We start from the raw sequence: 14,389 nt of genomic DNA, 5'->3' as shown, positions 1-14,389 counted from the left end.
GCGCTCTTGCTGCACCTTAAGAGTGAAATCTGGGAAGAACCTGACACTGGTATTTTCATATCGGAGATCCACTTTGGTTCACTATTGATTATATTTTCTGTCTAATGTTCTGCATATACAGAGTGCCCTATGGTCAGTAGTTACTGGTTGTTTTCCCTACTTGTGTGTTCTAAGGGTTCTAACATTGGTCCGATTGGCCCTGTCATGTATATAATCCCCTGTAAAGTAACACCTAATGCCAGGAGGCACTGTGTATATATGTGATTGCATTCTGATGTTTTAGGAGTAATACAAAAGCTATTTTTTATATAACCCTGTGTAGAGTTTCTTTTGTGGTGTGCCTAGTGTGTCGCTGCCCTATGAGTGTGCTGCGCAAACGCTTTACACATTGCCTCTGAGATAAGCCTAACTGCTCTGACAAGTTATCCAGGTGGTGAGAGCAAGGGTTATATTCGGTGTGTAACTCCCTTGCCCCGACTAGAGAGGTGGTTTCTGCCTGGCTTAGGCGCATGCCCTAGCCAACCAGAAATCCCATTTCTAAAAGAAAGGAATTCAAAAATTAAGTTGGTCCGGCTGCTCCTTGTTCTAAAAGTTATATGGATTCAATTTTTCCAGTGATGGTCCACACATGCCGAGTGCAGGTGGGTGGGATCAGCATGGCAGAAATTGTTAAACAAAAAGATTGACAACAAAGGAACATCCCTCCGAAAGCCATACATACGGCTGCACTAGAGAGAATATTGCTAATTCTACCATAACTCTTTTTTCTTCAGAAAGTAATGGGCAGAGAAGGTGGCAATGTTGCATATCCTTGTTGCAGTCCACCCCCTGCATTTGGCTAAACTATAGGCAGAGAGGAGTGTCTGAAAGCCAGTGATGTTGGGAAAGTGCTTCCTTTCCCTTTAATGCTTCTTGTTCTTTTACAAAGCAGGGTTTTGGGCAAAGAGGGCAAGCTGATGGCATAACTAAACCCTGGAGCAGGACTAGCACATCTCCCTGTTGCGGTGAGGCTCTCTGCTAACTCTCCCTCTCAATTGAAAATATGCATCAGCACAAAAGCCAGGACTAACCGCATGGACAAAAGTCAAGTAAGGAAAGAGGCCCAACTGATAATGCTGAGATTGCAACAAAGAACTCTTGCGCAAGAGGAGCTGGGCTCAACTCCACAGTGCAGTTGTGGACAGTTACCAAAGCCAACAAGAGAATATTACACTCACACGTGACCGGGGAGTATGTCTGACTCGAGCACTGAGTCATATGCATTTACAGAAGTGTGCCTTAAAGGAGAGACTACTAGAAACATTCTATGCAACTAAGGCTAGAGACCTTCTTGCCCAGATGGGAATGTGAGCTCTACTAAAACAGTGAAACTGATTATCCAAAGTAGATGAAAACTTGGCCTATTGGTCTGGTTTGTTTCAAGACCCAAACATAAGGTCATAAAACGTGTGTTACCAGAGGGGAAAAGCAGACTGGTAACTGCCTTCCAAAAATGTACCATAGCCTACTCCAGAGTTACTCACAACAATATCAAAGGGAAGTTGACTATGAATTTATATGGAAAGGTCCCCTGGGAGTGTGCCATGACACCTTACTGTAACAAGAGCATTCAATTATATCCCTGTTGGGTCAGACACCACATTTACATTATGACTCATTCCTCGTGATAAAATCCAATGTCTCTTTAAGAAAGAATTCTTTTAGGGTCTGCAAACAAGACATGGTTCCAGAAGGACTACAACAATGCTGGCAGCACACAAAGCACAAGCATTCTAGTCCATAGACAGAGAAGTCAAGTGGGCTATTTGCTTCAAATGACCGATGGTAGGATATGCTTGGCTTAAAAAGCTGGACTATTCCATCCTAATCGAAAAGAAGGCTAAAGAGAAAAAAAATAACAATAAAAAATAATTGTAAAAAATCTGAATAAGAACTGGACTAAGGCCACCTACACAAACTCACAAAGCGCAAAAGAATCTAGTTTTCTACAATGCCATTCAATAGAAATAAAGGGAACTGAGGGGGCGTGGCTTGGCGCCGCGCAAGATGGCCGGCTAGCTACGGAGCTCCGCCGCACCACCCGACCTCATTGAAGTTTCCCCGATGTGAAGGGGTTTATTTTCGTTTCCTTTTCCTGGATTCTGCCGCCGGAGCCTCCGGAGACCACACGGAGCGCCTGTGCGGCGTTTCAAGTGCCGTTTTTCCTCACTTGCTGTGATGTTGCTGCTGCTCCTCACGCGGCCGCCATTTTAGGCATGCCGCGACGCACCGGACCTCCGCCTCCTCACCAACCCAGCGCTCCCTCGACCACCATGAGTCACTTGCCAACATTAATTTATGGGGTGAGCATTTACAGCGCATTTCTGCCATAATTTCCTCTCCTTTGAGGCACGTCTCTTCAGACTTTTAACCTGTGAGGATCCTGCTGTACAGCCTGCTTCCCCACGCGCTTTGCCAATACAGCGCTTCTTCATTGGGCTATGATGTGACTGTTTCTCTCACTGTTTGCTTCCTGAATGCTTCACAACCTTTTTCTTTCTGAGGCAGGTTTTGTGCCCTTTCGCTTTAATACCACCGGCACCCACAACATTCAGCTCGCTGAGCTTCTCAAATGTGACTTACCTGTACCTCCTCAGGTTTGTTTTTTGGCGCATGCCTGTCAGATTTAACTGAAGTTTTTCGACGACTTTTGCTCTCCTCTGGTCAACGTAACCCACGGAGAGGTGTTTTTGAATTTTCTTCTATATTTCCCCAGTGACTGGCTCCCATAATAGTGCTCTTTTTGCACCATTACTGTCGTCTTTCTTTTCACTTCTGCGCGCCTTGAACTTTCGTTGTTGTCTGGGGGAGAGTCCCCTCTGGTATTCTTACGACAACCTAAGTTTCTCTTTGATTCTTTGGTGTGTTTTTCCGGAGCTTTCTTCACCTGCTGGATCTACACTGCCTCAGTCTACTAAAATGTCGACTCCTTCCTCTCAGCGTGCCTCCTCTGGTACTTCGGCCTCCAGTAGATCCTCTCCTCAGGCTCCAACTGGCAAACGTACCAAACAAAATTCTCCCACACCAGACGACTCATCTTTCTCGTCTCCTATTGATCAAATTCTGGAGGAACTTCGTGCCATGCGTCCCTTTATTGAAGAGACGAGCAAAGATATGCAGCTTCTCAAAGATAAATGGGAATCTATGGATGCGCGCCTCTCTTCTGTTGAACTACTCTCACCTGAGGTTCAATCCAACACACAACGCATTGTAACATTAGAAAAGACTGTCCTTTCTCTGCAGAAACACACGGAAGATTTGGAAAATCGCAACAGAAGAAACAACCTTCGTATTTACAATCTGCCAGAAAATCTTGAGGGGGATGATCCAGTCTCTTTCTTCACTTCCTTCCTCCCGAAGCTTTTGGACTTACCCCCCTCTACGTCCATCAGTCTTCAGAGAGCACATAGACTTGGCGCCAGACAATCTTCATCTGCCAAACCCCGTGGGGTTATTATCCTGTTTCTGAAGTTCACCGACCTTCTTTTGATCCTCTCGGCAGCAAGAACCAAAAAACAATTGACTTTTCAAGGTCAGCGAATTTACTTCTCTCAGGATGTATCTAATGCTACTGCCTCCAGACGCAAGGAATTTTTGGCAATGCGTCCCTCTTTGCGCTCCCTTGGAGCACGTTATGGCTTATTTCATCCTTGTACCTTCAGAGTCACTCATCGGAATAAGACTTGGACTTTTCAGGAACCTGGTGAACTCCGTAATTTTCTCCTTCTACAAAATGAGGAAGGGATGGAAGCCTCCTCCTCTCCATCAAACAGTGGCTGAAATGTTTCTGTTGTATTCATGTTTTGCTCTCTAGCTCTCTTTTTTCTCTAGTTCTATGTAATCTTTTGGCCTTTTCTCTTCGTCTTTTCGTTTTTCTCTTCTTGAATTTTTTCTTTTCTCCAGTCTCCTTGATTACGTTCAACATTTCTCTTCTTCTACGTCTGGTTATGTTTCTCATGTATTTTGTTCTGGTTGTCCTTAATTAATTTCTTTTTCCATACACAGATCTTCTCGGATGTCTCCTTCACCATCTTGTTCAGTCCTTCGTTTCCCTTTTGTGAGGTCTCGGTGTGGTTCCGCTCCTGTTCCTGGTCCCCCCGTCTTGTAACGCATCACCACCTCCCCGCCTTCCCTTTGTGTATTACCCCCTTCAGGTATGTTTATTACAGTCATCCTTTTGGATTTGTACTGTCTTCTATGCCTTCTCTCTTTTCCTTTTTCAACATCCTTTACTGACCTTCTTTCCTATCCCCTCGCCTCTCCCCTTTCCCCCTTTCTTTTTCCTTTTCCTCCTATTCTTCTTTCTACCTTTTCAATGGTTCTAATATTTTTCGATTTTTTGCAGTTTAACCTATTGCTCATACAATATGTTTATCCATTTTTCCATTCCCTAGTTCTAATGGTTTATATAGTTTCTACTTCACCTTATTGCTTGTACAGTATGTTTTTGCACCTGTTATTTCTAATTTGTGCTATACAGTCTCATGTTTAACGTCATTTCTTGGAATGTTAAAGGCTTTAACCATCCTATTAAGCGGCAGAGAGTTCTTTCCCACCTCTCCTCTTATAATCCTGATATTGCTCTTATCCAAGAAACACACCTCTCTGACGTTGAGTCTTTGAAACTCAAAAGACTTTGGGTCGGCGATGTTTTCTTTTCACCTGCTTCTCATAAAAAAAATGGGGTCGCTATTCTAGTTCACAAACGTCTCAAATGTAAACTGCTCCTTGAGGAGAGAGATGAAGAGGGTCGCTGGATCTTAGTTAAATTGCTCGTTAATGCTATCCCGATTACTGTACTGAATGTTTATGGTCCTACATGCCCTGATTCTTCTTTTTGGCCCGTGATCACAGCAAAATGTATCCAATACAAGGACGATGCCTTTTTACTTGGTGGAGACTGTAACCAGATTGTAGACCCCTTTTTAGATCGTAAATCTTCTGTTCGTTTCATTCCTCATAAACCACACAAACAGTTTCTTGACACGATTTCTCAGGTTCATCTCATAGATTCCTGGAGGATCACACACCCGGACACTTTGGATTTTTCCTTTTTCTCTCCCCCACACTCTTCCTTCTCCCGCCTGGATTACATTTTCCTTTCTTCCTCCTTATCTCAAAACCTTCTTTCCTCTTCCATTGAACCTATTGTCATCTCTGATCATGCCCCTATTCTTACTGTCTTTGATCTTCTCCCCCCTGCCCCTAAATCCTCGCGCTGGCGCTTTAACTCTTCTCTTCTCACTGATCCCACTTTCTCTTCGGCATTTCGTTCTTTCACCTCAGAATTCTTTCACCTTAACACTACACCTACTATCCCTTTGCACACCCTCTGGGACTCGTTTAAAGCCACGGCCCGTGGTTTCATTATTGACTTTGTCTCCAAGAAAAAGAAGGCGTTTCTTCAAAAACGCAAGGTCGCCCTACAACATATTAAGACACTTGAGCACCAATTTTATACCTCTTCTCCAAATCAGATGTCTCCTGAACTTCTTCGCTCCAAAATTGCCTTTAATAAGCTCACCACGGATTCGGCCTCTTCTTATCTTCTACGCAGTAGTGCACGATACTACGGGGGTCGTAATAAGTCCGGTAAGCTACTTGCTAATTACCTCAAATCACGGAAGGAGCGGACTGTTATTGATGCTATTTACTCCCCTTCCAATACTCTCCTCCATACGGATAAAGATATTTTGGAGCAATTTCATTCTTTCTATGAAACTCTATATACTCCTGAAAGTCCCCCTACCCCAGATCTTCTTCAGTCATATTTTTCTCGTCTGCCTACACCTGATACCTCCCAGCTCAATTTCTCGACTCTAGACTCTGACATTACCCTTTCTGAATTATCCACTGCACTGACGTCTCTTACCAAAGGCAAGACCCCTGGTCCTGATGGCTTTCCGGTTGAATTTTATCTCCATTTTTCCGACATTCTTTTACCTCATCTTCTTCTCCTTTTTCAGTCCTTTTGTTCCGAAGGCCTTGCTCAAGGATCATTCCAAGATGCCACTATTTGCCTCATCCCTAAAGAAGGGCGTGATCCCAAATTTTGTAAAAATTATCGGCCGATATCTTTGGTCAACGTAGATTATAAATTATTTGCTAAACTCCTCGCTCTTCGCCTTGATCCCCTTCTACCTCACCTCATAGGGAAAGAACAATGCGGCTTTGTTAAAGGTCGCCTCACTTCGGACAACTCTAGACTATTCCTTAATGTCCTCAGTAAAGCCCCTTCCTTATCCATCCCTCTTGCGGCCATCTCAGTGGATGCTGAAAAAGCCTTCGACCGAGTTGATTGGTCGTTTCTCATGGCTTCCCTGAAATGGCATGGTTTCGGTCCAAAATTCATTTCCTATGTCTCCTTAATCTATTCTATGCCCAAAGCTTCTGTTTTAGTCAATGGTAAACTCTCCTCATCCTTTACTCTTAAACGTGGTGTTCGCCAGGGTTGTCCTCTTTCCCCTCTTTTGTTCATCCTAGCTCTTGAACCCTTTTTGACCTCCATCCGTAATAATTCTTCCATCTCTGGCTTTCCATATGGACCCAATCACCTTAAACTGTCTGCATATGCTGACGACATCCTTCTTTTTATTTCTGACCCTGCTACCTCAGTCCCCTCCCTATTGGCTGAATTTGAACATTTCTCTTTGGTATCCGGGTATAAAATCAACTCGGATAAGACGGAGATTCTTCCCCTCACTAAATTCTGTCTTCCGCACTTCTTTTCTTCCACTGGCTTTGCTTGGCAGAGTAAGAAACTTAAGTATCTAGGTGTACTTTTCTCCAACTCTCCCTCGTCCTCTGTTCGTCTTAACATGAACGCCGTTATTTCTAGAATAGATACCCTCCTCACATCCTGGAATCCCCTTTTTCTCTCATGGTGGGGGCGTCTCGACTCCATTAAAATGATGGTTGCTCCAATCTTAATTTATTTACTTTCCATGCTTCAGATTCATATTCCGACTCTTTACTTTCGCCGTATTGACTCTCTCTTGTCCAAATTCCTCTGGAAACAGAAAAAAGCGCGCATCTCACTCTCGTCCCTTCGTAAACCCAAAGTGAATGGTGGTACTAATTTTCCGGATTTCCGTCTCTATCACAAATCCTTTTCCCTCCGTCAAGCTTCTCGTTGGTTATCACAGGACATTTCCTTTTTGTCCCCACTTTGGCTTTCTGTTGAGCGTGATCTCTTACTTCCACATTCCTTTAAAGAAGCTCTCCTCTTCACCACTAAAGCTCCATGTCTTGTCTCCCCTATTTTTCGACACACTTCATCTCTTTTGCGACCCCTGACCTCATCTGCTCCTATTTCTCGTGAGTCCTTTCTCCTTATGCCCATTTGGTATAATTCACTTATTCTCATACGGAATAGACCCATTGCCTGGCCTACCTGGAGATCGAAGGGTGTTACCTGGGTTCATCATTTTTTCGATGGCTTGTCCCCTCGCTCCTTCCCTCACTTTCAGTCCTCCTTCCAATGCCCTTCTTCCTTCGCGAAGAAATACTTCATTCTTATGGAAACCGTCCTCGAACGATACTACTCTCTTGATTCTACCATCTCACCCCCGTCATCTTCTTCTTTACTTACCCTTCTTTCTACTGTCCCTAAGGCCTCCCTTATCTATCGATTTTTCTCTGCTTCTGACCCTGATCGCCCCAAATCGAAATTAGAACTCTCTTGGGAGAAAGATCTCGATTCTATATGGCCGATTTCTCTTTGGGATAAAATTTGGGCTAAATCTCTCAAAACCTCCCGCAATGCCTCTCTGACTCAATCTCTCTTTTTCTTTTATCATAGACTCTATTTTTCTCCACTTTCCTTATCTCGTTTTATATCCTCTTCTAGTGCTGATTGCTGGACCTGCAATGCTACTAATGCAGATTCCTTTCACCTTTTCTTTCTCTGTCCTTCCGTCCGCCTTTTCTGGACACAGGTGTGGACCCGTATTTCTCATATCTTTCACTTCTCTCTCCCTTTCTCAGCTTCCTTGGTGTTTCTAGGCAGTCTGTCTGATTCTCTTGACCTCCCACCACACTCGAGAGGTCTCTTTGACCTCATGCTTGCCCTTGCCCTCCAACACATTTCTTCCAATTGGAAATCTCTACACAAACTTTCCATGGTCTGTTGGTGGAACTTACTCTGTCACTCCCATAGGCTCGACGTAGCCTTCGCAGCCTTGTGCAAACCTTCCCGTAATGTTGATTTATACTGGTTACCTTTAACTTTACATTTGGACCAATCTGCCAAGACAAAACCCTGTACTTTTTCCTCTGCCAACTTCAAGCCCCCTTGAATAAGTGTACTCCTATATCTCCTCAATTTAATTACTCTCTCGCTTGTGCCGTCTTATACTTCATAATATGTTATTTATTGCCTTTTAGACCATATATCTATCGTTATTCATAGTCATTGGTGCTTTTACTGTACTTTTTTATGCTTGATGTTCATAATTACTGCAATTTTCTGTTTATGACTTATTGCTAGGTTTTTCTTACTCCCCCCCCTCCTTTCCCTCCCTCCTTTCCCCCCCCTCTTAAAAACGCTTAAAATGCTTTGTTCCTCATTTGTACCATCAGCTTTATTTTTTATCCTCTCATCATATTTCCTCTTCCTCATTTATATATGCTGGTGTTACCTTGTTGGTTTGATTATTTACTTTAATAAAGTTTTCAAACATAAAAAAAAAAAAAGAAATAAAGGGAACTGGTAAGGACAAATGCAGGGAAGGAAGAAGCATGCAGTGTATGCCTCATGTTTGAAACTGGTAACAAGCTCGGATTTAACAGCATTTGTAGTCGTTTCTGGTGAAGCTACTAGGTGGAAAGGTACCCATACACAGAGAACAGGAAACAGAATGGACACAATAGTTGTTTTTTTGTGTTCCAAAAGGGAGACAAACATAAGAAAAAAGAAACGGGTAGTAGTGAGAGGAATGTGGGATTCACTGACCACAAGTTCTGTAAATAGATCATATTCTGCTATCTCCATAAATGTTGCAAATCAGAATGATGAGAAGCAGGCACAAGAGCATTGACTTGCATATAACCCGCTATTAGGGAGTGGCATTAATACAGACTGCTCTTGTAATATACAGTGCAACAAGAGGAAATTAAGTTTTTCCTCAATTAAAACTTTTCCATATGACCACCTCAAAAATGCCATAAAAACAATACATAATTATTCACTCAACAATATGTAAACTTTTCTCAAATTTCAAGCAATCTTGCTCTTATTTTAAGACTGTATATTATCTTTGAGGCCCATAATTACTGAAAAACAATGATAATAAATGGATTAAAAAGCTTACTCTTTAACATCTTTAAGTTGCTCAATATCTTGAACTTTGACGTAATCAGGGTCATGGGCCAGAAGATGTATAGTGTATGGAACAACGTACTCTGGTAGTAAAGATAACAATTTTTCTGAAAGAAAATGTGTAAAGGTTTGAATTAGAAAACTGTGCACATTACACAATTTGAACGAAACAAGCAGGTTACTTACGGTATTGCTCTTTCTGGAGAATACCCTATCGAACCACAGATTGACCACCTTCGAATATCTCAAAATCGTAGGGAGGAATCCTAAGATATTTTCACAGCAGTGCTCCTGCCTGATGCTAAGTGGCGTTGAGCAAACCTGTGTTTAAATCACAATGCCTCTGAAGTGAGATAGTTGCATATAGGAGCCCTCCACCCGTGCTGCTAACATTTTCTTATCTGGACCATTTTCGAGCCCTTGATACAGTGCATACACAATTTCTGGTAATGGTGTGCTGGATACTAACTAGGGACATTTTGAGAGGTTTAAAAAAAGCCACTCCACAGAAGGGCAAGGTTGGATGGAAGTAAGGAATCTGCAGTTAGACAGAACATACACCATAAAGAGTTTACCGAAGGGAAGTCATTTGTGAAGGATACCTCTAACACCAAATTCCTAAACTTTGAATAGATAAAAAAGCAGTACCTCCCCAAAGCGGAGGGTCTGTGGAGCAGACTCAAACCAAAAGTTTTGCAGAACCAAATGAGTGAAGACCTGGCTGTGAAGATAGTTGTGCTTCGTCAAATCATTTAACAGCGCCCATGTTGCAGTGTGGCAGTTGTTAAGGACAGGGACTCCACATGCCACAGCAGTAATAGCTGCCTTAGTCCTGGTAGAATGGGCTCTCAGCCTTCCGGGGATTGTTTCTTAAGCAGGGTGTTGTAGATCTTAATGCAAAGGCCTAACCACCTCGATATGATCCGCTTTTGCACAGCTTTTTCTAAGCTCCAGAGAACCCCACAAAAAACAGATTGTCCCAACAATGGTCCTTAGTATGATCTTTACAAAAGCTTAAAGCCCCTTTGGAATCCAACCAGTGGAGCTTCTCCCCATCTTTCAATGGGTGAGGGGAGCAAAGAATGCTAACATTAACGGATTGCCCAACAAGTAAGGGAGTCATGACGTTTTGTAAGAATGCCACTCGAGTCCTCAGCAAAATTTTTACCGGGAAAAGCATTGTGAAGGGTGGTTGTAATGAACATACATCACTCATGTGAGGAGTCGACAATCGCAATGAGGATGACCGTCTTCAAGGTACTAAGACACAGCAAACCCTTCTGCACAGGATCAAAAGGAGTACAGATTAGGAATGTCAAAACCAAGTGTAGGTCCCACTACGGAATTCAAACGGCTTGGGAGGGAACATGTATGTCAAACCTTCATGAACCTCGTAACAGGAGACTTAAATAAGGATTGTTGGTCCGGTAAACGTAGAAAGGCTGAAAGGGCAGAAAAATAACCAATTACAGTGCCCCCTGCACGGCCTTGCTTTGCAAAAGATAAATACAAAAGTATAACCGACACCTTTGCCTGTAAGGGGTCACTGTTTCAAACACTACACCAGGTTCAAAATGTGTCCTAGCACCCAGCCTACATGAATTCAGTGAAGGAAAAATTACCTACCTTCTGTAATGCCTTATCTGGTAGAGACTATCTAGCCACAGAGTCTTTACTTTACAATTATCCACAGGCATCAGACTGGATCCGGAATATTTTGTCTGATTAGTACACCCTGTGCACTGGAAGGTGGCGTCATTTGGCTCCGTGTGGCATTCGCACCTAAAGTGACATGCGCGGTGCCTATATAGACGCCCCCATAGCACGCAGATGTCAGTTTCTTAACGGGATTTGCAGTGCCAGGAGCACAGGTTGTGGCCTTTCATTCAAACTTTGATGTGATTTAAAACATGTGAATGAACTTTTCAAATCGTAAGCTTGAATAAGAGCATATAAATTGGTATGAATACAAACTTGTATACTTGGTTACTTTCTGATACATTTTTGGTATTTACTTTTGTATAAACAAGCACAGTAACAAAGAACCCTTTGGTACTGAGGTGGAGAACCCTGCAGACTTGGATTCTTCCAGGCCTCGACAGAGCAGTTTTAAGACAGGGTTGCGGGGACAACTCTCAGCAGGGCACTCCCTTACCAAGTAGAACATTGATTACAAAAAACAGTTTGAGTACTTTCGGAGTGCAGGTCCAATAAGGACAGTGAATTGGTTCTGCAGCCCTACATGCCAAAAACAGATGCATACTGGTAAGTATCATTTTCCGTTCGAGGCATATGGGCTGCAGACCACACACTATTGCATAGAATGCACAGCAGTTTCTCCCTTAGCGGCGACCACCCGTATCTGTTGCAGTAGTTTGAAATAATGTTTTTAGTACAGCCTGACCCACACTTGCTTGTTGTTTTACCTGCAAATCTACACAATAGTGTTTTGTAAATGTGTGCGGTGTAGACCATGTAGCTGCCTTACAGATATCCTCTAATGGTATATTTCCTAGGAATGCCATAGATGCCCCTAATTTACGGGTAGAACGAGCCCTAGGGGGAATGGATAAAGTGTGTTTTGCTTTTTGGTAACAGATTTGAATGCACTTAACAATCCTTCTTGCAATCCCTGATTTTGAAATAGGATTGCTTAGTTTTACGAAATGCGTTTGTCCTATCAATGTAGTATAGTAGTGCTCTTTTAACATCTAATGTATGTAGAGCTCTTTCCGCAACTGTTTGTGGTTGTGGAAAAAATATTGGCAACTCAATAGATTGGTTGAGGTGGAACGGTGAAATGACCTTTGACAGAAACTTTGGATTTGTTTTAAGAACCACTTTATTGTGATGAAGTTGTATAAATGGTTCTTGAATTGTTAATGCCTGGATCTCACTCACTCTTCTAAGTGAGGTGACTGCTACTAAAAAGGCAACTTTCCATGTAAGGAACTGTAACTCACACTTATGTAGTGGTTCAAAAGGAGGACCCATAAGTCTGGTGAGAACAATATTTAAATTCCATACTGGAAGGTGGTATTCTGAGAGGAATGATTATTTTGAGTCCTTCCATAAACGCTTTGATTGCAGGTACTCTAAACAATGACAGATGTTGTCTGTTTTGAAGATATGCTGCTATAGCAGCAAGATGTAACCTGATTGAGGAGTACGCCAGGTTAGATCTTTGTAGATGTAACAGGTAGCATATGATGTTTTGTATGGAAACATCCAAGGGATTTATGTTGTTATTTGTGCAATACACAGCAAATCTTTTCCACTTTGCTGCATAACATGCTCTAGTAGTAGAGCGTCTTGCTTCTTTTATGATATTCATGCATTCAGGTGGTAAATTTAAATATCCAAATTCTAAGACCTCAGGAGCCAAATCGCTAGATTGAGCTGCATTGGGTCTGGATGCATAATCTCTCCATGGTTCTGTGTCAGTAGATGTGGGGAGAGTTTTAACTTGTGATGTGGTACTACCGATAGCTCTAGCAGCGTGGTGTACTGGGTTTTCTTGCCCACGTTGGTGCTATGAGAATCAATGTGAGAGAATGTTGCTGTAGCTTGCGTACCACTAATGGAATTAGTGGGAGAGGTGAAAAAGCGTACGCAAATTTGTTGGACTAGTTCATCCATACCGCATTGCCTTTGGACAGTGGGTGTGGCTATCTGGCGTTTTGGTGTGTAGCAAACAGATCTATTTCTGGTTGACCCCACTTTTGAGAAAATGGCTGAAGAACTTGATGATGAAGTTCCCATTCGTGTATCTGTTGTCTCTGACGACTTAACAGATCTACAACTTGGTTGTGAACTCCTGGTAGATTATCTACTAACAGGAAAATGTTCTGAGGAATGGCCCACCTCCATATGCTCTGTGCCAGCCGGGAGAGCTGTAGCGAGTGTGTTCCTCCTTGTTTTTGAATGTAGTACATTGCTGTCATATTGTCCGTCTGGACTAGTACAGCTTTGTTTGATAGGTAATGCTGAAAAGATTTCCGAGCTAGAAAAATTGCCAGTAACTCCAGATGATTTATGTGGAGAAGTTTTTGTTGCAGAGTCCATGTACCCTGTACTGTGTGCCTTTGCAAATGTGCTCCCCATCCTGTGAGAGATGCGTCTGTTGTCAGTATCATTTGTGGAACAGGTTCTATAAACTTCCGGCCCTTGGAAAGGTTTTTGGTGTTCCACCATTGCAGAGAGCCATGTGTCCGGTCGTCTACCACCACCAGATCTGTTATTTGGTGCTGAGCCTGATTCCACTGACTTGCTAAGCACTCTTGTATGGGGTGCATTTGTAGTCTTGCTTATGGCACTATGAAAATGCAAGATGCCATAATTCCTATTAATTGCATGAACACTCGAGCTGGTAGTGAGTGTTGTGGCTGGAATCTTTTGATGAGATCCTGCATAATCTGTATTCTTGTTGGATTGGGGTACGCTATTGCTTTGGAGGTATCTATTGTGGCACCTAGATACTGTTGAGACAGGGACGGTGGAAGATGTGACTTTTTTTTATTTACTGTGAATCCTAATTTGTGTAGCAGGCAGATTGTCTGATGTGTGCGCTGCACACATTGGTTATATGACTTGGATTTTATTAACCAGTCGTCCAGATATGGGAAGACATGGATATTGTCCCTTCTTAAGTGTGCTGGTACTACTGCCAGACACTTTGTGAACACTCGAGGTGCTGTAGTTACTCCGAAAGGGAGTACTTTGAATTGGTAGTGTTGACCTTCTAGTATGAACCGTAGGTACTTTCTGTGTGATTGATGGATTGGAATGTGGAAGTAAACGTCCTTCAGATCTAATGTGGTAAGAAAGTCTACTTTCTTTAGCAACGGTAGAACCTGGTGTAGTGTGGCCATATGAAAGTGGTCTGATTGTATGTACAGGTTTAGCGGTCTTAGATCTAGAATTGGTCTGAGGGACCCGTCCTTTTTGGGTATGAGAAAATATAGAGAATAAACTCCTTTGTTTTGATGTTGTTTTGGGACTGGTTCGATTGCATTCTTTTGCAGTAGAGAT

The 14,389-nt window shown here is 42.7% G+C and overlaps 1 protein-coding gene across 2 annotated transcripts in view; it reads right to left on the bottom strand.

Moving 5' to 3' along the window:
- PDS5B (PDS5 cohesin associated factor B) overlaps positions 1–14,389 on the bottom strand; it is a 772,752-nt gene that overhangs the window by 233,961 nt on the left and 524,402 nt on the right. For both annotated transcript variants that reach the window (XM_078657163.1, XM_078657161.1), the window contains exon 26: positions 9,351–9,465. In XM_078657163.1, coding sequence (XP_078513289.1) covers positions 9,351–9,465 — 115 coding nt within the window. The remainder of the gene's footprint in view (positions 1–9,350; positions 9,466–14,389) is intronic.

This window comes from Lissotriton helveticus, chromosome 8 (genome assembly GCF_964261635.1).
Source record: "Lissotriton helveticus chromosome 8, aLisHel1.1, whole genome shotgun sequence".
Classification (NCBI taxonomy): domain Eukaryota; kingdom Metazoa; phylum Chordata; class Amphibia; order Caudata; family Salamandridae; genus Lissotriton; species Lissotriton helveticus.
The sequence above is the reverse complement of the archived record's forward strand: the minus strand, read 5'-3'. Positions and strand labels throughout refer to the sequence as shown.